This window comes from Bufo gargarizans, chromosome 3 (genome assembly GCF_014858855.1).
Source record: "Bufo gargarizans isolate SCDJY-AF-19 chromosome 3, ASM1485885v1, whole genome shotgun sequence".
Lineage (NCBI taxonomy): Eukaryota > Metazoa > Chordata > Amphibia > Anura > Bufonidae > Bufo > Bufo gargarizans.
In genome coordinates, this window is record NC_058082.1 from 121,401,223 (window position 1) to 121,422,848 (window position 21,626).

At 43.0% G+C, this 21,626-nt stretch overlaps 1 protein-coding gene across 2 annotated transcripts in view; it reads left to right on the top strand.

Moving 5' to 3' along the window:
- The window catches only part of TIMELESS (timeless circadian regulator), a 174,670-nt gene extending 156,938 nt beyond the window's left edge, over window positions 1–17,732 (top strand). For both annotated transcript variants that reach the window (XM_044287534.1, XM_044287535.1), the window contains 2 exons: window positions 675–745; window positions 17,121–17,732. In XM_044287534.1, the coding sequence (XP_044143469.1) occupies window positions 675–745; window positions 17,121–17,224 (175 nt within the window). In that variant the 3' untranslated portion in view covers window positions 17,225–17,732. The remainder of the gene's footprint in view (window positions 1–674; window positions 746–17,120) is intronic.
- Window positions 17,733–21,626: the final 3,894 nt, after the last annotated feature.

Consider the following 21,626-nt stretch of genomic DNA (forward strand, 5'->3'; position numbering starts at 1 on the left):
TTATTAAAGAGGATCTTTCACCGCTCCTGACATGTCTGTTTTAATAGCTTCCTGCATTCCCTGCGTACTAACAATTCTTGAGCATCTATTCTTATGTCTGTATGTTGTGCCATTTCTCTATTTCTACTAGAAGTTATGAATAATTGCTAGCAGTCTGCAGTAAGGGTACAGAGGGGTGGTAACAAGTTGGGGGGTGTACCTGCACAGTCTGAAAACTGCAGCACTGATTGGATAGAGTGAGTCTGTGCAGGCACACGCCCCCAAGTTGTTACCTCCCCTGTGTACCTTTACTGAAGGCTAATAGCAATTCATCCACAACTTCTAGTAGAAAATGGCACAACATACAGACATAAGAATAGATGCTCCAGATTTGTTACATGGGGGGGATACATGAAGCTATTAAAACAGGCCTGTCGGGAGTGGTGAAAGGTCCTCTTTAACTCTTAGAGACCTGATAGACATTTGGCTGCACTATTAAACTATTGTAACTTTTACAATAGGTGTATGCACCCCTGGACCGCTTCAGAGATCCTTGTTCAGACAGTGGCTTTGAAAGCATATGACGTCACTAGCATTGATTGTGTTAAAGACCTAAACAAGAGCATTACATTGTTAGAAAGTATCCATCCAGTTGGTGCAAAAATTTGAAAACCACTTTTTAATTCCCTGTATAGACCAAAAGTAGCCACGAAAAGAAGCCGATTCATAGACAGTGATGATGAGGAGCCACAAACGAGTGACCAAGGTTTGTAGTCAGAATTTAAATACAGTATGTTAAACCCCTATTTTTTTTTTATTTTTTTTTTAATGCAGATGTTACACCACTTTATCTTTGCTGTAAACCAGACCTGTAGGATCCATATTAAAGAGGGTTCTCCAAGATTTGGATATTCATGGACTCCTCAAGATAGGTTATCAACATAAGATTGATGGGACTTTGGGGAGACCCACCGAGCAGTTGTTTGAAGAGACCATGGTACTCCATGAGTGCCTAGGCCTTTTCCTAGGCCACTTGACATCAAGTTAATCAGGCATATGACCTAGGCGCAGCTCAGTTTCATTCAAGTGAATGGGCCTGAGTTGCAACACCAAGCGCAACCACTATCCAATGGTTGGCTCTGTGTTTGGTAAGTTGAGGAGGTCACAGCTTTCTCAAACAGCTGATCGGCTGGGGTCCCAGGAGTTAGGCCCCCACTATTCTCATTGATGACCTATCCTGAGGATAGGCCATCCATATCAAAATCCCAGAGAGCCACTTTAAAGAGAACCTATCGCCACAGAATATATATATTTTTTTTATGTGGTGCAATCTTTCTTCAGGCACATGTTACAAAGCAGAAAAAACTGAGCAGATTTATATGTAGTTTTGTGAGAAAACATTCTGCAAAAGTGTATTTTTATTTTTAGAACATTTAAGGCTCAGCTATAACTTGCTGATAACAGCTAAAGGGGCCATCTTGAGCTCAGAAAGTGTATAAAATTACAAGTTTTATTAAATCTTTTCCATAAAACTATATACCGTATTTTTTGGACTAGAAGACACACCTTTTTTGGAGTAAGAAAATAAAGCCCTGCAAATCGAGGACGCGCTGCACTGTGACCTGACGTCACACAGCGTCAGGTCATAGTGTGCGCCTATGTGCACTGCGTCCTGATACTTACGTGGTCGGTATCGATCTGCTCTGCTCCTCCTACTGTAGAAAATGTCTGCAGATTGCACTAACTTTAATTGGTGACGTCCTCTTTAAGCAATCAAATAAGTTAAAGAGGACCTTTCACGACAATAAAAAATCTAAACTAAGCATACAGACATGGAGAGCGGCGCCCAGGGATCTCCCTGCGCGTACTATTATCCCTGGGCGCAGCTCCGTTCTCCCGGTATAGGTTCCGGTATCTTCGGCTCAACTGGGAGAATCCTGCCGGCGTCTCCTTCTCTCAGGCTGTAGCGCTGACCAATCGCAGCGCTCAGCTCATAGCCTGAGAGGTTGTTTTTTTCTCTCAGGCTTTGAGCTGAGCGCTGCGATTGGCCAGCACTTCAGCCTGGGAGAAGGAGACGCTGGCAGGCTCCTCCCAGTTGAGCCGAAAAGATACCGGGAGAACAGAGCGGCGCCCAGGGAAAATAGTAAGCGCACGGAGGTCCCTGGGCGCCGCTCTCCATGTCTGTATGCGTTAGTTTCTATTTTTTTTTTTTTTTTTTTTTTTTTTATTGTAGTGAAAGGTCCTCTTTAAAGTTTCTCAAACTTCTACTACTCTGGTGTCACCAGCCAATCCATATTTTCCCTCAGCAGTGAACATGTACTACAGGTAACGCCAAATGTCACTGTGCAGTGCCCTTATTGCCCTCTACAGCACCAATTAAATGCCACCATGGGGTACACACAATTCTCCAGAGTAACAATAAATACCAGAGTACAGCACAAAATATCTGCCCAGCAGCACTAGATACCACAAGGCAACACAGATTACCTTCCTAGCAGTGCCAGGTACCACAGTACAGCACAAAATATCTCCCCATCAGTATCAGATACCACAATGCAATACATAATATCTCCTCAGCAGCAAAGGACAAAATACTTTCCTAGCAGTGCCAGAAACCACAATAAAAATACAAAATACCTCCCCAGGAGCACTAAATACCACATTGCAGCACAAAATACACAACTGAGCCGAGTGTACAATTGGGGGGGTTGGGAGGAATCTTACATATACAGTAATTATAAAAATTCTACACACCCCTGTGTACAGTGGATATAAAAAGTCTACACACCCCTGTTAAAATGTCATGAACTCACCTGTAAAATCTTTCTCACTTTATTCATTGGGGGACACATTACCATGGGTATAGCTTGGTGCGGCCACTAGGAGGAGACACTATGCTGAAAACTGTTAGCTCCTTCCCTGCCAGCTATACCCCCTCCAGTCTGGAGAGAGCATATCAGTTTGTGCTCCAGCAGTAGGAGAAGCAGAATTAAACTTAAAACCAAACATGAACTGCACACTGCCATAAGACCAAATCAAAACAAGGTCCCAACTGGCAACCCATGGACCCCACATGTCGTACTATGAACAATGGGTGGGTGCTGTGTCCCCCAATGAATAAAGCGAGAAAGAGATTTTACAGGTGAGTTCACAAAAATCTTGTTTTCTCGCTCATATCATTGGGGGACACAGGACCGTGGGACGTCTTAAAGCAGTCCCCGGGGCGGGAAAACAACTCTCGTGGAAGTCTCTACACTGCGACCTGCAACACTCTGCGCCCAAAAGCAGCATCCGCCGAGGCCAGAGAATGCACCCGGTAAAATGTTGTGAAGGTGTGTAAGGACACCACGCAGAAGCATGGTGTAGGTGAGCCCAAGAAGCCCAGACTGCCCTGGTGTAGAGTAAGCTGTGATCCCATGAGGAGGTGCATTGTCCCTGGAGCGATAAGCCTCAGCAATTGGCGACCGAATCCACTGGGCAATCGTCACCTTGGAGGCCGCCAACCCTTTACGAGGACCCTCTGGGGTGACAAAGCGTCCATACGCCAAAAGGGGGCCACGACTAAAACTTCAAAGCCCGCACCACATCCAGACGATGGAGCAAGACCTCACTCGCATGAGAAGGCTGCGGACAAAACGAGGGCATGACAATGTCCTCATTAACATAAAAAGCTGATACCATCTTAGGCAGAAAAGATGGCACGGGGCAAAGTACCACTTTATCCTGATGGAACACCAAGAAGGGCTCCTTACAAGAAAGAGCCGCCAGTTCTGAAACTCTCCGGATAGATGTGATGGCCACTAAAAAAGCTACCTTCCAGGAGAGCAAGCTAAGAGAGGCCTCTCTGAGGTTCAAACATAGCGGCCTGGAGAGCACCCAGAACCAAGTTCAGGTCCCAAGCATGTAAGGGGGGACGATAAGGGGGCACCGTGTGAGCCACCCCCTGCATATAAACGTCTTGATCGGACCTAGCCCGGCCAGGGGCCTTTGGAAAAAAATGGACAGGGCAGAGACCTGCTCTTTCAATAAACTAAGTGCCAGGCCCAGCTCCAACCCAGACTGCAGAAATGCCTGTACATTAGGAAGACAAAAATGTCTAGGAGGAAGATCGCTCTCCTCACAGAAACGCAGGAAGGACTTCCACATCCTCTAATAAATCTTGGATGATGAGGGTTTCCTGGCTCTAATCATAGTCCTAATGACCGCATCCGAGAAACCCTTCTGCCTCAAAATGAAGGTTTCAATAGCCACACTGTTAAATGTAGCATATCCAAACCCTGGTGGAAGACTGGACCTTGTGAAAGAAGGTCGGCCCTGAGTGGAAGGGGCCAGGGTGCGTCCCCTGGAAGACGAATGAGCTCTGAATACCAGGCCTGGCGAGGCGCGATCAGGATCGCCTGGATGTTCTCCATCCTGATTCTGCGCAGAATCCGGGACAGGAGGGGTAAGGGTGGAAAGACGGCACCACGAGAGCATCTACGCCGTGTGCCTCGGGATCCCTTGCGCGAGCGAAGATGCACGGGAGCTTGCGATTTGCGCCTGGACGTCCCCACTGGAGACTGAGAGCCTTAAAACGCCTCCTGATGGAGAGACCAATCTCCCGGGTCCACCCTCGTCCGGCTGAGAAAATCCGCCTTACAGTTGTCCACTCCCGAAATGTAAACCGCAGATATCACCAGAACATGGTCTTCTGCCCACTGTAGAATCTTTGTGGATTCCTTCATCACCGCCAGGCTCTGGGTCCCCCCTGGCTGTTCCCAAGCTTTTGCTACAACCACAGAAAAATTGTGCAAGGGAAAAGATTTAGGGGCCTGCCTCGCACGCAAAAAGACACCCCCCTGGTGGAGGGAAGGTCCACCTGTACCTGAAAAGTATACCAGATGCTAGACTATCCACCATCGATGCAATCTGGGAAGATTGCTCCGGATCCATTTCCGCATCCAAATCCACAATCTCCCTCTCCGATAGCGCGTCGCCAACGGAGGACGCCTGTGAATGGGAACCGGAAGAAGATGGGGATGTTGAAGCGTCAGGAGTAATGGCAACCTGCTCTAGGACACTTTCACAGATTCACTATCCAACCGAATCGGGCGAGAGTGATCCGGAGACTTTCCTCACACTGAGAGACCGACGGACCCTGGATCAGAATGTCGTCCAGATACAGGAGAAGAGTAATGCCTCTGGACTGCAGAAGGCCCAGGAGGGGAGCGAGAACCTTCGTGAGCACCCCCGGAGCTGTTGCCAGACCGAATGGAAGGGCGACAAATTGGTAATGGCACGACTTAACAGCGAAACAAAGAAAATGCTGGTGAACAGCTGTGATGGGAACATGCAGGTTGGCGTCCTGAATGTCTATGGACGCCATGAATTCTCCTTGGACCAACGAAGCAACCACGGAGCGAAGAGACTCCACCTTGAACCGTTAAATCCGGAGGAAGCGGTTTACCACTTTGAGGTCCAGCACATACACGTATACATCTGTATACACCTATAAATACACATATCCATTTATATAAACATATACAAACTGTGTCTTGAAAAAGTATTTATATCCCTTGGACTTTTCCTCATTTTTTTCACATTACAAGATTACATTTTTAATAAATAAAAATCTGAAAAGCATTGCATGCATACTCCAAATAAAATCCAGTGTGACCAATTCCCTTCAGAAGTCACCTAATTAGTAAATAGAGTTTACCTGTATATTATTTATTCTCCATATAACTACAGCTTTTCTTTGTTGGCCTCAGAGAGAACACACCAGACAGGTCAAGGATAAAGTTGTGGCAAAGTGAAATGAAGAGTTAGGTTATAAAAAAAAAAAATATATCCCAAGCTTTGAACATCTCCAGGAGCAATCTGAGAATGGAAGGAGTATGGCATACATGCAAACCTACCAAGACGTGGCCATGCACCTAAACTAACAGCCTAGGCAAGGTGAGCACTAATTTGAGAAGCATACAAGAGGGCCATGGTCACTCTGGAGATGCTGCAGAGATCCACAGCTCAGGTGGGGGAATTTGTCCACAAGATTAGGGCCTGCGTCAGCACCTGGCATTACCCAGTCAAGTGCCGGGGCCCACTGTTCTTTAGGGGGCCCACTCGTTTCCTCACTACAAAATTGCCGGCTGTCGCAGTCCCTTTAAACATCACCCGGCCTTGACATGCTGCCTGCGCATGATGTCACTGTGCAGGATGTTCAGACGGGTGGAGCTTCTGTGCACGAGTACTGCCTGTACTGTACTGGTAAGGTGGGGATCAGCAGGAATTTACGAAGCACAGATTACATGCGAAAGACGCATCACAGCAGGGGAGGAGGCAGAGCTTTTTAGCAGAAGACTGCAAAGCAGCTGATGAAGCCAGGAGTTGTATTATGATCAGATGACCAGTCACATGAGGGGGCGGGGCTTATCAGTGTATGGCGGCGGAGCTGGGATGTGAGGGAAGGAAGTGGTGAGTAACTGGTTTCAGACAGACTTGTAGTTCTCTCCTTGCTGAGCCTTATATTTCTTTGCCCTTATACTCCTTTCCAGTACTGTCCTCTGGTAATCAATAATGACAGCCTGGACATGCTGAGCCTTATAGTTCTCTGCTATACTATCCACCAGTACTGTCCTCTGGTAATCAGTAATGTCAGCCTGGACATGTGGAACCCTGTAGTTCTCTGCTATAGTATCTACTACTACTGTCCTCTGCTAACCAATAATGACAAGCTGGGCATGTTGAGCGTTGTAGTTCTTTGCTGTTATGCTCCCTCCCAGTATTGTCCTCTCGTAATCAAAAATGACAGACTGGACATGCTGAGCCTTGTAGTTCTTGTCTATACTCTCTACCAGTACTGTCCTCTGGTAATAAATAATGACAGGCAGGAGCTGTGTGTGCAGACAACCAAGTGCAGGTACTAAAGTAATATGATTCTGCTGCACACTGCCTGTGCAAATCTGATGCTGCTGGACTGCTCATAGTAGTCTGCAGCCTGCCCTGATGTGTCAAATGAAAATACCATCATATTGATATTTATTGGACATTGGGTTGTTGGGGGGGGGGGGGGTGTAATAATTCAATTAAGAATTATGGTCATAAAAATAATTAACCATAAAAAATAAAATTATTAAATTGTAATACATTTTTTAAATCATGACCTGGTGAATTGTAGACAACCTTATTGATACAATTCACATCTGAGTCCGACTATTTCCTCAGATAAATAAGTTATTTTTGATGTGAGATGACGTTAATGATAAACATGTAGTTCTGCATTATACAATAATACACAGGTTTATTGGTTACAAGGTTATAAACATGTATAAGTAAATAAAATAAACACAATGATGCATGCAAATGAATATATATAGCGTTAATATAAAGCATTACAAGCTTAACAATACATGTGAGTGTAAATAACTTGTCACATTATACACAAGCTATTATTAGGTTAGGATATCAAAATATGAACATAAGTTATATACATTACTTCTGTTCAGAGAAACCCTCATGATATCAGGATGGGCATGTCTAATCCTAGACATAAATATAGAATGCTAAATACATTCCGCCCCCCTCTAACCAACTACACATCAGATGACTTCAAGATGGGCAAATCCATCCAAGAAGAGAACTGTTTTTCCTTCCACCTCATCCTGGACTATTTTCACACATATAACTTTGGTAAGACTATTAAGACAAATAACAGGGATCTAGGATCTTTGGTAGACCATATCTTAAATGGGAAGGACTTGATACAAGTCTTTCCTGTGGGAATCATCACTACTTAGCTTGGCAAAAATTATATACACACCCACCCAAGATACTGCCAAGATATTTCTCACCCAGCATGGGTATATGTAAAATGACACCCCAAAACACATTCCCCAACTTCTCCAGAGTACGGCGATACCATACCAGATGTGTGACACTTTTTTGCAGCCTAGGTGGGCAAAGGGGCACACATTCCAAAGAGCACCTTTCGGATTTCACCGGTCATTTTTTACAGATTTTGATTGCAAACTACTTCTCACGCATATGGGCCCCTAAAATGCCAGGGCAGTATAACTACCCCACAAGTGACCCCATTTTGGAAAGACACCCCAGGGTATTCCGTGAGGGGCATGGCGAGTTCCTAGAATTTTTTATTTTTTGTCACAAGTTAGTAGAATATGAGACTTTGTAAGGAAAAAAAAAAAAAAATCATCATTTTCCGCTAACTTGTGACAAAAAATTAAAAAATTCTAGGAACTCGCCATGCCCCTCGTGGAATACCTTGGGGTGTCTTCTTTCCAAAATGGGTCACTTGTGGGGTAGTTATACTGCCCTGGCATTCTAGGGGGCCCTAATGTGTGCGAAGTAGTTGGAAATCAAAATGTGTAAAAAATAAAATCCTAAAGGTGCTCTTTGGAATGTGTGCCCCTTTGCCCACCTAGGCGGCAAAAAAGTGTCACACATGTGGTATCGCCGTACTCAGGAGAAGTTGGGGAATGTGTTTTGGGGTGTCATTTTACATATACCCATGCTGGGTGAGAGAAATATCTTGGCAAAAGACAACTTTTCCCATTTTATTATACAAAGTTGGCATTTGACCAAGATATTTATACTCAATATGCCCCTCACGGAATACCTTGTGGTGTCTTCTTTCCGAAATGGGGTCACATGTGGGGTATTTATACTGCCCTGGCATTTTAGGGGCCCTAAAGCGTGAGAAGAAGTCTGGAATATAAATGTCTAAAAAACTTTACGCATTTGGATTCAGTGAGGGGTATGGTGAGTTCATGTGAGATTTTATTTTTTGACACAAGTTAGTGGAATATGAGACTTTGTAAGAAAGAAAGAAAACAAAAAAAGAAAAAATTTCCGCTAACTTGGGCAAAAAAATGTCTGAATGGAGCCTTACAGGGGGGTGATCACCTATATAGACTCCCTGATCACCCCCCCCCCCCTGTTATTGATCACCTCCCTATCATTGATCACCCCCCTGTAAGACTCCATTCAGTCGTCCGTATGATTTTTACGGATCCACGGATACATGGATCGGATCCGCAAAACACATACAGACGTCTGAATGGAGCCTTACAGGGGGGTGATCACCCATATAGACTCCCTGATCACCCCCCCCCCTGTCATTGATCACCCCCCCTGTAAGGCTCCATTCAGACGTCCGTATGATTTTTACGGATGCATGGATCGGATCCGCAAAACACATACGGACGTCTGAATGGAGCCTTACAGGGGGGTGATCAATGACAGGGGGTGATCAGGGAGTGTATATGAGGTGATCACCCCCCTGTAAGGCTCCATTCAGACGTCCGTATGTGTTTTGCGGATCCGATCCATGTATCCGTGGATCTGTAAAAATCATACGGACATCTGAATGGAGCCTTACAGGGGGGTGATCAGGGAGTCTATATGGGGTGATCAGGGGTTCATAAGGGGTTAATAAGTGGGGGGGGGTGTAGTCGTGTTTTGTGGTACTTTACTGAGCTACCTGTGTCCTCTTGTGGTCGATCCAAGCAAAAGGGACCACCAGAGGACCAGGTAGCAGGTATATTAGCCGCTGTTATCAAAACAGCGTCTAATATACCTGTTAGGGGTTAAAAAAAAAATCGCATCTCCAGCCTGCCAGCGAACGATCGCCGCTGGCAGGCTGGAGATCCTGTCTCTTACCTTCCGATCCTATGAACGCGCGCGCCTGTGTGCGCGCGTACACAGGAAATCACGGCTCTTGCGAGATGACGCGTATATGCGTCACTCTGCGCAGAGCTGCCGCCTCCGGACCGCAGATCTGCGTTAGGCGGTCCGGAGGCGGTTAAGAAGGGTACAGCTGTATCCTATAGAATTTAAAATAGTGGTGCCTACCATCAATGGTTCTAACGTGGCTGCGAGTGCTGGCGTCCCCATCTCCGCCATGCGCTGGGCCAGACAGTCCTCCCGACTCGCGTATCGCAGTAGAGGGAGCAGAGTAAGGACATGTGACACGGCTACATTCACACAGCGTCGAGGGGGCGTGCCAGTGGCTATGGCAACCTGGGATGTTTACAACCCGGTAAGGACATCAGTGGGGGCATCTGGGCCGTCACATAAATGCACTCAATCGTCATCTATACCGCGAGGGAGGGGGGGGTGCGAGGGATTGCACTGCTCAGCACTCGGATCATACGGCTGTCCCATAGGTCAGACCGAGGACCCGTATCGCCACCCTTGGCTAACCCCCCATACCCACTGGTGCAGCTGCAATGGAGTAAACCCTTCCCATCTACATGCACTAAACCGTGGTGTGAACTATTCATGCTAACTGGCACTACATGATTAATAGCCAGTTTCTCCGCACTTCCATCACTACCATTGTGACAGTCATTATTGTTGATAACATCCAGACAAACATCATGCATTCCGTGACACGTCCCCGGAAGCACCCACTGGAATCCACCTGATCTTCATATGGTTGACACAGCCACACTCGTGGTCTCCACGGATCCATTAACGGCATCGCTCACTAAAGTAGACAAAGGGCCATTAAGCCCGCCCAGAAATTCTGTAAAAATAAGAAAACGGAGATACAAATCAGTTGGTTCAATAGTAGCACTGTTGTACATCCCCCATACCAGACTAGACAGATCGAATCACCCCATGTCAAATGAACAAACTGCACATCCTATCCACACAAATCCCATCTACATTCTGCATTTAGGCTATCCGGCTTAAGTGTACGTAACCGATGTATCCACATTATCTCACGCTGTTTCAGTATTCGCTCCCTATTACCTCTCCTTTTTAAGGGGGGGAATGTGGTCAATCACCCTGAATTTGAGGTCCTTCTCTCTATCCAACTTCTGCAAAGTGCTTGGGCACTGGGAGATCCCTCTTTTTTTGACGAATAGAATATCTGATAGTTCATCCTTATCTTGACATCACAAATGGTCTCCCCAACGTAGAGAAGATCACAGGGGCAAGACAAAAGGTAGACTACAAATGAACTATTACATGTAAGGAAGTGTTGTACCTCAAACTGCATTTTCAATACCGGGTGCGTAATTTTCTCCCCTTTTAACATATTGCTGCAATTCATACAGCTCAAGCACGGGTAACGCCCGTGTTTCTTGTGACCTATATAGGTTTGAGTAGATGTCTTCTCCCCAGCTACCTCCGCTCCAACCAATTTGTCACGTAGGTTGCTAGTTCTCCTGTATGACATAAGGGGGGGGGGGGGGGGGGCACATCAAATTCTTTAACACCACCAAATTTGCTATTCAGTATAGACCAGTGTTTTTTTTTTTGTTTTGTTTTTTTTATTCGCTTTATTGAACACACAAAGCAAATAATAATGACAGTCTCAGTACAGGATCCAATATTAAAAGTACATCAGTGGCATTTAAAAGAGACGTACATATGACTTGTACATTATGAATGCAAAAAACAAACCACAAACAAACATTTGTGCTGTATCTTCACACTTGCGTTTGTACATTAAGCAAAAGGTTCCCTGGAGTATAGGAACTACAAACATGGTACACCAGACCTAACAGGGCCAATTCAATATGAGCAGCTTTGATCCCCCTCAAACATCAGAATCACTGCTGTTCAGCCTGTTCTGCCCTTAATGCCTCAGATAATCGATGGGCTGAGTAACCAATACTCGGAGAAGCGCACCATATCCCCCATACCTTTTGAAATTTAGGCACACAACCCCTGTTTTTGAAAACTATATTCTCAGACCAGTGTTTTTTAATGACCCCTGCTATCTGGTATCTACCCTCTGTGTATGTGGAAATGAATGGCACCCTGTTTGTAACCTGCTTAGTACCAGCCTTAGGGCCCCCGGGTATCAAATTGTCCAAATGTTTCTGGACCAGTTTTTTAGGATACCCTCTGTTGATAAATTTGTCAGACATTTCTGACAATCTCTTCTCACATAATTGAGGATCCTTCACAATCTGCTAAACACAGAGAAACTGGCTCTGTGGCGGTGATTTCACCATGGACCGCGGGTGGCAACTCTCAAATTTCAGTAATTTGTTACAATCTGTCAGCTTAATAAACAAATCTGTCATCAGTACCGTCCCTTGTTTCTTAACCATGGTGTCCAAAAATTGAACCTGCTCGGTGGAATGCGTGAGTGTAAACTGTATCTCAGGATCCATCCTATTCAGAGACTCATGAAACTCTGCCAATTCACTCTCAGTGCCATCCCAGATGACAAACACATAGTCTATGTATCTCCACCACCCCAGCACATGGCCGAAGTGGTGGGACACACAGACGTGCTCTGCCTCCAGGCCCGACATGAAAATGTTGGCGTAAGTAGGCGCCATATTCAAACCCATTGCGGTTCCTCGCATTTGGAGATAGTAGCCATCTTGGAATGGCGAAAATGTTATATCTCAATACCACACTGAGCAGGTCAATGATGAACTCTTTACATTCATCAGTATATTGCGTGTTCACCAGAAGCTTTCTGACTGCCTCCACACCCCTATCATGATTGATAGGTGTAGAGGCTGACCACATCAAAAGATGCTAGTATGGTACTCGAAGTCACCTTCACTTGCACGATTTTGTCCAAAAAATCACTTGTGTCGTATGTATGATTTAGCTGTGATAGCAAACTGTCAGAGAATCCTATCCAAAAAAAATGGCTAAGTTGGAAAACACAGACTCCCTCCCAGAGACGATGGGCCTCCCTGGGGGGTTGCTGAGACACTTATGGATCTTAGGTAACACGTATATCAATGGTGTCTTAGGGTGTGTCACCAACAAGAAAGTGTACAAGGGTCCATCAATCAGACCTCCCATCCTCGCTCTATCAAGCACCCTGGTTATGGTTCTAATCACATCAAACTTTGGGTCATGATTGAGACGCCTGTGCACTCCAACATCCCCAAGCTGTCTCTGAATCTCAGAGATATACCATTTGGTGTCCATTACAACAACGGCTCCCCCTTTATCAGCGGGTTTGACTGTAAGTGAGCCGTTGCAGCACAGCTCACCAAGGGCCTGAATATCTTCTGATGTCATGTTCGGATGTCTTAAACCCCTTTCCTGCATAGAACCCTTTAAACTATTGATGTCTGCCCTCACTGCATTGATATAAGTGTCAATGGCTGGACAATTCAATGGTGTGAAGTCGCTCTTGCTGTGCAAATGAACACTACGAAGGGAGAGTTCACAATCATTCTCATTACCACCACTAGTCACATGTTTACTTGCATCAGAGAACTACACTTTAAGTTTAATACTTCTAAAAATAAAAAACGCTGTAAGTCAACTTCTAGTTGAAACCAGTCTACACCCACTGCAGGACAATAGGATAGACCTTTAGATAAAAGTTCAGTCTGTGCAACTATCAGTACATGGGAAGATATATTTACCACTACTGATTTCTTTTCCTCACAGGCCGGCTTCTTATTGTGCGTTGTTCTTTTTCGCCATCTGTATTGTCTTTGTCCACCACGTCTGGTCCTTTTGGATCCAGGGCCGTGCCTAAAAAAAAACAATCATTCTGCCGCTGTTCAACTGGTGTGGATCCCATTTCTGTAAATGGTGCCATTTTATTTCTGAAATTGCCAACATTTTTCCTGGTGTTGTTGTTACTACCAAAATTGGGTTGACATCTCTGGCCTCTCTGCTCGTGCCAAGTATAGACGTTACCTCGTCTGTAATCTTCCTCGTCTCGTAACCATTTACGCCTTTTAATCACCTCCTGCTTCTTTCTGAACTTTTCCAGATATGTAGAGCAACTCGTCAGATATGCATCATAATCCTGCACAGGGAGGACATCCTTCAGCTTATTATCAGCCTTATCAAGCTGTTCACGTGTCACTCCCAATTCATATTGGAGGAATTCCAAATTCAATAGTATAATATCCAGAGCGTATTTGTTAGAGATCTGCGTGAATTTAAGTGCAAGTATCAGCTGGAAACAAGTTGGGCTTCAGTTGGGTGCGCATCCCCCTTGGGATTCTATGCGACTTATATATTATATATATTATAATCTAAGCAATTATTTAATGCTTTGCTAGATTACGAGTCTTAATTCTTCTGCAGGTAGAATGAAGTCTCACAATATCCTAAGACTACATCTCAATATGGAGATGATCAATTAATGAATGTATTTATTCACCAATCTAGATGGTATAATTTCACCCACATTTCTCTTCTTCCTTTTTTCCTCCTTTGTGTTTCTCCTTTTATTTGTTTTTCTCTCCCCCTCCTGTGTATGGTTTATGATCACAAACATATCAGTTGGGCACACCTTCCTCGTTTGGAACTTTCCAATCATTGTCGGATGGGCGTGACCATTGATAAAAAATGTGACATCATAAACCTACCCAGAATGCACTTTTGCTACTGTTGTAATGTCACCTACTCATACCTAGGTGGCACTGCTGTGTAAGCTATTTGCATCATAGTATAAAGGGTTAACTTATGTAAGTCTGAATAAAACGTATTCTATACATTGACCTTAGAAGCTTTAATTCAAAGCTATAGGGATTAATTCTGACACTTGTAGCAATTAGAGACAGACCTCTAGGCGTCTCTGAATGTTTCTCACACTGTTGATTTATGGATCATAATGATATGAATGGCCTTGTTTTCTCAGAGATATCAGTACCTCCTGTCATACCAAAGATGTGATTGTTACAAAACTCATATCTTTACAGACACTCTTTTAGAGACAAATATTCTCCTAATCAGAAATATATATAATATACTGGATACATGTTGTCTTCGTAACATATAACAATATAATATAAACAAATATATATGTCCTACTGATTGTCTTATGCTAAGGACTAACTAAGGCTCATTTAATGAATACATACATATTATATATTTTGCTTTATTAATAAATGCCTAATTGTATAGGTAATTATCACCAGCTGCATAGAGCTTATCTTTATCTCCCGTCATAAAATTATAAGTAGACAAGGAGAGGCCTCTTCTCAGACTGGTACATTAATGAGAAGAATAACACTGAAGAGTAGAAACCTTTTTACACAGAAACCTTTGTGCGACCTTACTTTGGCCTACTCAAGACATACAAAATTGTAAATATAGGCGAGCATGGCTCTTAAAGGCAATGAACATTCATCTTGACTAGAATAATTGGATATCAATGCATATACCTATGAAAAGGCACAACAGGGGCCACAGGGGCAAGCAGCAGCATAGTGCCATCGGCATTCATATTGATATTTATTTTCATATTCAATGTCTGTTTATCTTTAGAGGGTGTACAGTAAAAATGGAATACTGTGAGTAGATGTAAGGGATTAAAACACTGGGTAGGTAAAAAAATAAAATGGGGGCATAAGGATTGATTCACATACATCCACTCTGTAGCGTGTTCTGTCTATTGTATTTGGCAACATCTAGAATACTTGCAGTTTCATTGCCGCGTGTGTTGTGCAAAATGCCACAAGGGGGCCCACTGAGGCTTTATCGCCCAAGGGCCAAATGAACCTGGAGCCGGTCTGCACAGGACAACTATTAGTCGTGTTCTCCACAAATCTGGCCTTTATGGAGAAGTGGCAAGAAGAAAGCCATTTTTGAAAGCAAGACAAAAGAAGTCCTGTTTGCTGTTTCACAAGCCACTTAAGGGACACAGCAAACATGTGGAAGGTGCTCTGGTGAAATGAGACCAAAATTGAACTTTTTGACATAAATGCAAAATGATGTGTGTGGTGGAAAATTAACACTGCACGTTACCCTGAACACACCATCCCTATCGTGAAACATGGTAGTGGCAGCATCGTGCTGTGAGGATGCTTTTCTTCAGCAGGGACAGGGAAGCTAGTCAGAGTTGATGGGAAGATGGATGGAGCTAAATACAGGGCAATCCTGGAAGAAAACCTGGTAGGTGCTGGGACAGAGGGTCACCTTCCAGCAGGACAACGACCTACATACAGCCAGAGCTGTAAACCATTTCATACAGCCAGAGCTACAATGGAATGGTTTAGATCAAAGCATATACATGTGTTAGAATCGCCTTGTCAGTCTAGACGTAAATCCTATTGAGAATCTGTGGCAAGACTTGAAAATTGCTGTTCACAGACACTTTCCATCCAATCTGTCTAAGCTTGAACTATTTTACAAAGAAGAATGGGCAAAAATGTCTGGGTCTAGATGTGCAAAGCTGGTAGAGAAATACCCCTAAAGACTTGCAGCTATAATTTCAGCAAAAGGTGGTCCTTCAAAGTATTGAATACAAATGCACGCCACACTTTCCAGATTTGTATTTATAAAAAATATTGAAAACTATGTATCCTATTTCCTTTTCACTTCACACATACTTGCTACTTTGTGTTGGTCTATGACAGTGATGGCTAACCTCTGGCACTCCAGCTGTGGTGAAACTACGACTCCCAGCATGCTCCATTTATTTCTATGGAGTTCTGAGAACAGCCAAGCATGTTTGCATCTAAGGGTACTTTCACACTTGCGTTGTGAAGATCCGACAGGCAGTTCAGTCACTGGAAATCTGTGTGCAAACGGAAAGCATTTGTAGATGGATGCAGTTCCATCTAACAAATGCATTGAAACGGCAGAAACAGATCCGGTATTTATTTTATTTTTTCGCATTTTTAAAGGTCTGTGCACCCTGATGCATACTAAACGGATTGCTCTCCATTCAGAATGCATTAGGATAAAACTGATCAGTTTCTTTACGGTATTGAGTTCCTGTGATGGAACTCAATACCGGAAAACTTTAACGCTGGTGTGAAAGTACTCTTAGGATTTGTAGTTTTACCATAGCTGGAGTGTTGGAGGTTAACCATCTCAGGTCTATGACCTCAAATCCAAGTAAAATCATTAAAGTTTGTGGGTGTAACGTGAAAATGTGGAACAGTTCAAGGGGTATAAATACTTAAGGCACTGTACATACATTACATATATACATCTATGTATACACAAACTTTCCCACTTTGACTTTGTAGGGAGGAACCTGTCAGGAGTCTCAGGCTCTGGATGACTGCCCAAAACAAACTTATTGTGATCTGCCATTGGCACCCAGTTAAGGGGTTAAAGCTCTCTACATAAAATACACTAAATCCATATTCTATATAAAGAATAATCTATTTCCACGTGGTCAGACTTGTCGTGTGAGAAAATAAAGCAAATAACTTTATTTTGTTTTTCAATTCATTCAGACAAACAACCAAAGCCATCTGGGGCCGATACTGATTCAGAAAATGAAGATTTTCAGCCAACTAAGAAAAAACGTCTTCGCATTGAGGATGAAGATGAAGACTAGTTTCTGCCGCTAGTAGAGCAATAGTGATGACCAGTGTGTGCTATCTAGATGTCCCAGCCTCCTGTCGTACATCATGTATATGTTTTACCCTGACGTGTAACGGGAGCCGATGCATTTGAACTGCTTAGAAGAAAACACCAGTTGGGTGTGTTTTACAAAAATAAATTATGGTTCGGTCTTAAAATATCTTTCCCATATGTCTGGAATATTAAAACCATTGAAGTAATTGTTTTACTATTGACAAACAAGAATGTTCTTCTGTGTTTTATAGTTAAGTTTTCTGAACTGGATTAAATGTTTAGTGAATATGACAATAAAATTCTGTATGTCATTGCTTACAGATCAAGTTTTTAAATTATAAGGCTAATTTCCCACTAGAGTTAATCAGATCTGGAAGGCTATTGCAGCAGGGAACAGTCTGCCAGATCTGTTTTTAGCATTGCCAGAAGCCACATGGATGCTGTCCTACCCCATTAACTATCATGGGGACTGGTGGAGATCTTGCCACAACCTGGTAAATATGCTCACAATCAGCCGGACAAATGCTGCTCGGCATATTTGCTGGGTTGCGACGGATCTGTGCCGGACAGCATCCATGTTGCTTCTGGCAATGCAGGGTACAGAGAGATCTGGCAGGCTTTTTATTCCCTGCCAAATGCTAGTATGTTTCTAGCGTAAAAAAATGAATTTGTGTAATCATTCGTATGTTATTTTGGACACAATTCTTTTTAATATTTTTTTTTTTTTTTTACATCAATCATTGTATCTCTCAGTTAGAGCCAAAGATGTTTGCTCTGCTGCTCCAAATTGGTAGCTTAATCCTAGGATTTTACATGCATGGAAGAAACAACACTGACACCAAGCAGGGTCAAGGTAGTTCTCTCTTAGGAAGATAAGCAGTATATATGTACATCAGTTACCCAAACACAATTGCACATCACATTATTTTAACAGTTTGACAACAGAGGATGAGAATATTCGTACTAAACAGTGGGTCCTTGCTGCATTAGGATAAGCGTTCTCGTCCTGCAGTTAACCGACCCTTCCCGACATGCAGCATAGATTAGCTGCAAGGGCCCAGCTGTTACTGAAAACACGGATACCGGTGGATTAACCCCTTATATGTTGCAATCAACATTGACCGCGGCATATAGGAGACTCTCAGATTGAGGGGGCTTCCTCTGTAATCCCATCGGGCCCCAGCGCTGCGATTGCGGGGTCCCGATGTTTGCCATGGAAGTCTCAATCCTTGCAAAGGCCTATGTAATACATTGGCAGCACATGTATTGTACTGCATTGAAATAGGGATCAGACCCTGAAATGTTGAAGTCCCATACTGGGGGACACACAAAAAGTAAGTAAAAAAAAAAAAAGCTAATAAAAAAAAGTGCCCTTTCCCATAATTAAGCAATGTACAATAAAATATCACATGATCTACCCTGTCAGATGAACGCCATAAAAAAAATGCTACAATAGCAATTTTTGGTCACATTGCCTTACAAAAATTGTAATAGAAAGCAATCAAAAAGTACTATGTACCCCAAAATGGTACTAATTAAAACATTAACTCACCCCACACAAGATCAGCAGTAAATAAAAAAAAATGGCTGTCATAAAATGGAAACACAAATAGAATCTTTTTTTTTTTTTCAAAAATGAAAAAATTGTTTTATTGTGTAATATTGCAAAATTAAAAAAGGCATATTGAGTATTGCCATGTGCATAACAACCTGCTCTATCAAAATAGCACATGATGTGAACAATGTAAAAAATATATATATAATGGTCAAAACAGCTATTTTTTGTCACTTTGTCGTACAAAATAAATGAAAGCATCAACTTATCCTGCAAAAAACGAGCCCCCCACAAGACAATTGGACAAACAATAAAAATATGGCTCTTGGAAATTGACACAGAAACTAAAGCTTTATGGTGGTAAATTGTCATTTTTTTTTTACAATCTCTCTAATCATACTGACTAGCAGAATAAAGAAAATCCAAAAAGCAGTGACAGAATTATTATTAAAGCGCCATTCATTCCATAGCGCTGTACATATGATAAGAGGTCTACATACATAATACAGAAATTGCACTAAGCATGAACAAGGCGAGTTACAAACTGGTACAGATGGAGAGAGGACCCTGCCCGTGAGGGCTTACAATCTACATGGTATGGGAGAAGGACAGAGAGGGTCATGGCAATATAGAGGCAGCAGGGTCACTGGTTGTAGGCTTGTCTGAAGAGGTGGGTTTTCAGGTTTCTTTTTGAAGGATTACACTGTAGGTGAGAGTCTTATATATTGGGGTAGCGAGTTCCAGAGTGTGGGGGATGCACTGCAGATATCTTGAAGGCGATTGTGATATAAGGGGAGAAGGAGGTCTTGTGAGGATTGGAGATTACATGTGGAGATGTAGGAAGGGGACAGGTTGTGGACAGCCTTGTATGTATTTGTTAGTATTTTTAACTGAATTCGCTGGTCAATGAGGAGCCAGTGAGGGTAGAGGCAGACGAGTAACAGGGTGGATTAGTCAGGCAGCAGAGTTGAGGATAGATTGGAGAGGTGTGAGAGTGCTAGATGGAAGGTCACACAGGATGATGTTGCAGTAGTCTAGGCGGGAGATGAGACGATTTGTAAAGTAGTAGGACTATGTTCTTATCATGGGCATCTATGCCCCTTCTGATGCAACCCATTACCTTATTGGCCTTGGCAGCAGCTGCCTGACACTGGTTTTTGCAGCTTAGTTTGCTGTTTATTAAAATTCCTAGATCCTTTTCCATGTCAGTGTTACCGAGTGTTTTACCATTTGGTATGTACGGGTGACTTGCATTTTTCCTTCCCATGTGCATAACTTTACATTTATCAGTGTTAGACCTTATCTGCCCAAGCCTCCAATCTATCCAGATCCCTCTGTAGTAGTATACTGTCCTCTTCTGTGTTAATTACTTTACACAGTTTAGTGTCATCTGCGAAAATTGATACTTTATTATGCAAGCCTTCTACAAGATCATGAATAAATATATTGAAGAGAATAGGGCCCAATACTGACCCCTGAGGTACCCCACTAGTGACAGTGACCCAATCTGAGTGTGTACCGTAAATAACCACCCTCTGTTTTCTATCACTGAGCCAGTTACTTACCCACATACAGACGTTTTCTCCCAGTCCGAGCATTCTCATTTTATATACTAACCTTTTATGTGGTACAGTGTCAAATGCTTTGGAGAAGTCCATATATACGACATCCATTGATTCGCCGCTGTCAAGTCTAGAACTTACCTCCTCATAGAAACTGATTAAATTAGTTTGACATGACCGATCCCTCATGAAGCCATGCTGATATAGCGTTATTTGCTCATTTCCGTTGAGAAGTTCTAAGATAGCATCTCTCAGAAAACCTTTAAACAGTTTACCCACAACAGATGTTAAACTTACCGGCCTATAGTTTCCAGGCTCTGTTTTTGGACCCTTTTTGAATATTGGCACCACATTTGCCATGCGCCAATCCTGTGGGACATTATAGAGTCTGCAAATATCAGAAATAAGGGTCTGGCTATGACATTACTTAATTCCTTTAGGATACGGGGGTGTATGCCATCCGGTCCTGGCGATTTGACTATTTTAATATTTTTAAGTCGTGGATGTACTTCTTCCTGGGTAAGACGGGACACTTTTAATGGGGAATTTATTTTTACATTCTGCATGTCATCTGACAGTTTATTTTCCTCAGTGAATACTTAGGAGAAAAAAATATTTAACCGCTTTGCTTTCTCCTCATCGCTCTCTGCGACTTCCCCCTCATTACTCTTTAAAGGGCCGACACCTTCAGATTTATACTTTTTAACATTTATATAATTGAAGAACATTTTAGGGTTAGTTTTACTCTCTTTGGCAATTAATCGCTCGGTCTCTAGTTTGGCCACTTTTATTTGTTTTTTACATGTTCTATTTTTTTTCTTTATAGTTTTTCAGTGCTTCCATGCTACCCTCCTGTTTCATATGCTTTCTTTTTTTCATTTATTGCTTTCTTTACAGTTCTATTTATCCACATTGGTTTCTTTTTGTTCCTTAACCTTTATTCCCATACTGTATGTACCTCTCACAATGAGATTTTAGGATGTTTTTAAAGATATCCCATTTTGTGGCTGTAGTTTTATTTTTGAGGACTTTGTCCCAGTTAGTTCGGCCTATGGCCTCTCTTAGTTGGCTAAATTTAGCTTTTTTGAAGTTTGGTATTTTTGTTCCTCCCTGTAGAAACGCTCTTTTGAATGATAATTGGAAGGTTATTACTTTATGGACACTATTTGCCAGGTGTCCCCCAACCTGCACATCTGTTGTTCTGTCAGGTCTATTGGTTAATACTAAGTCCAGTATGGCCGTCCCTCTAGTCGGGTCCTGAACCA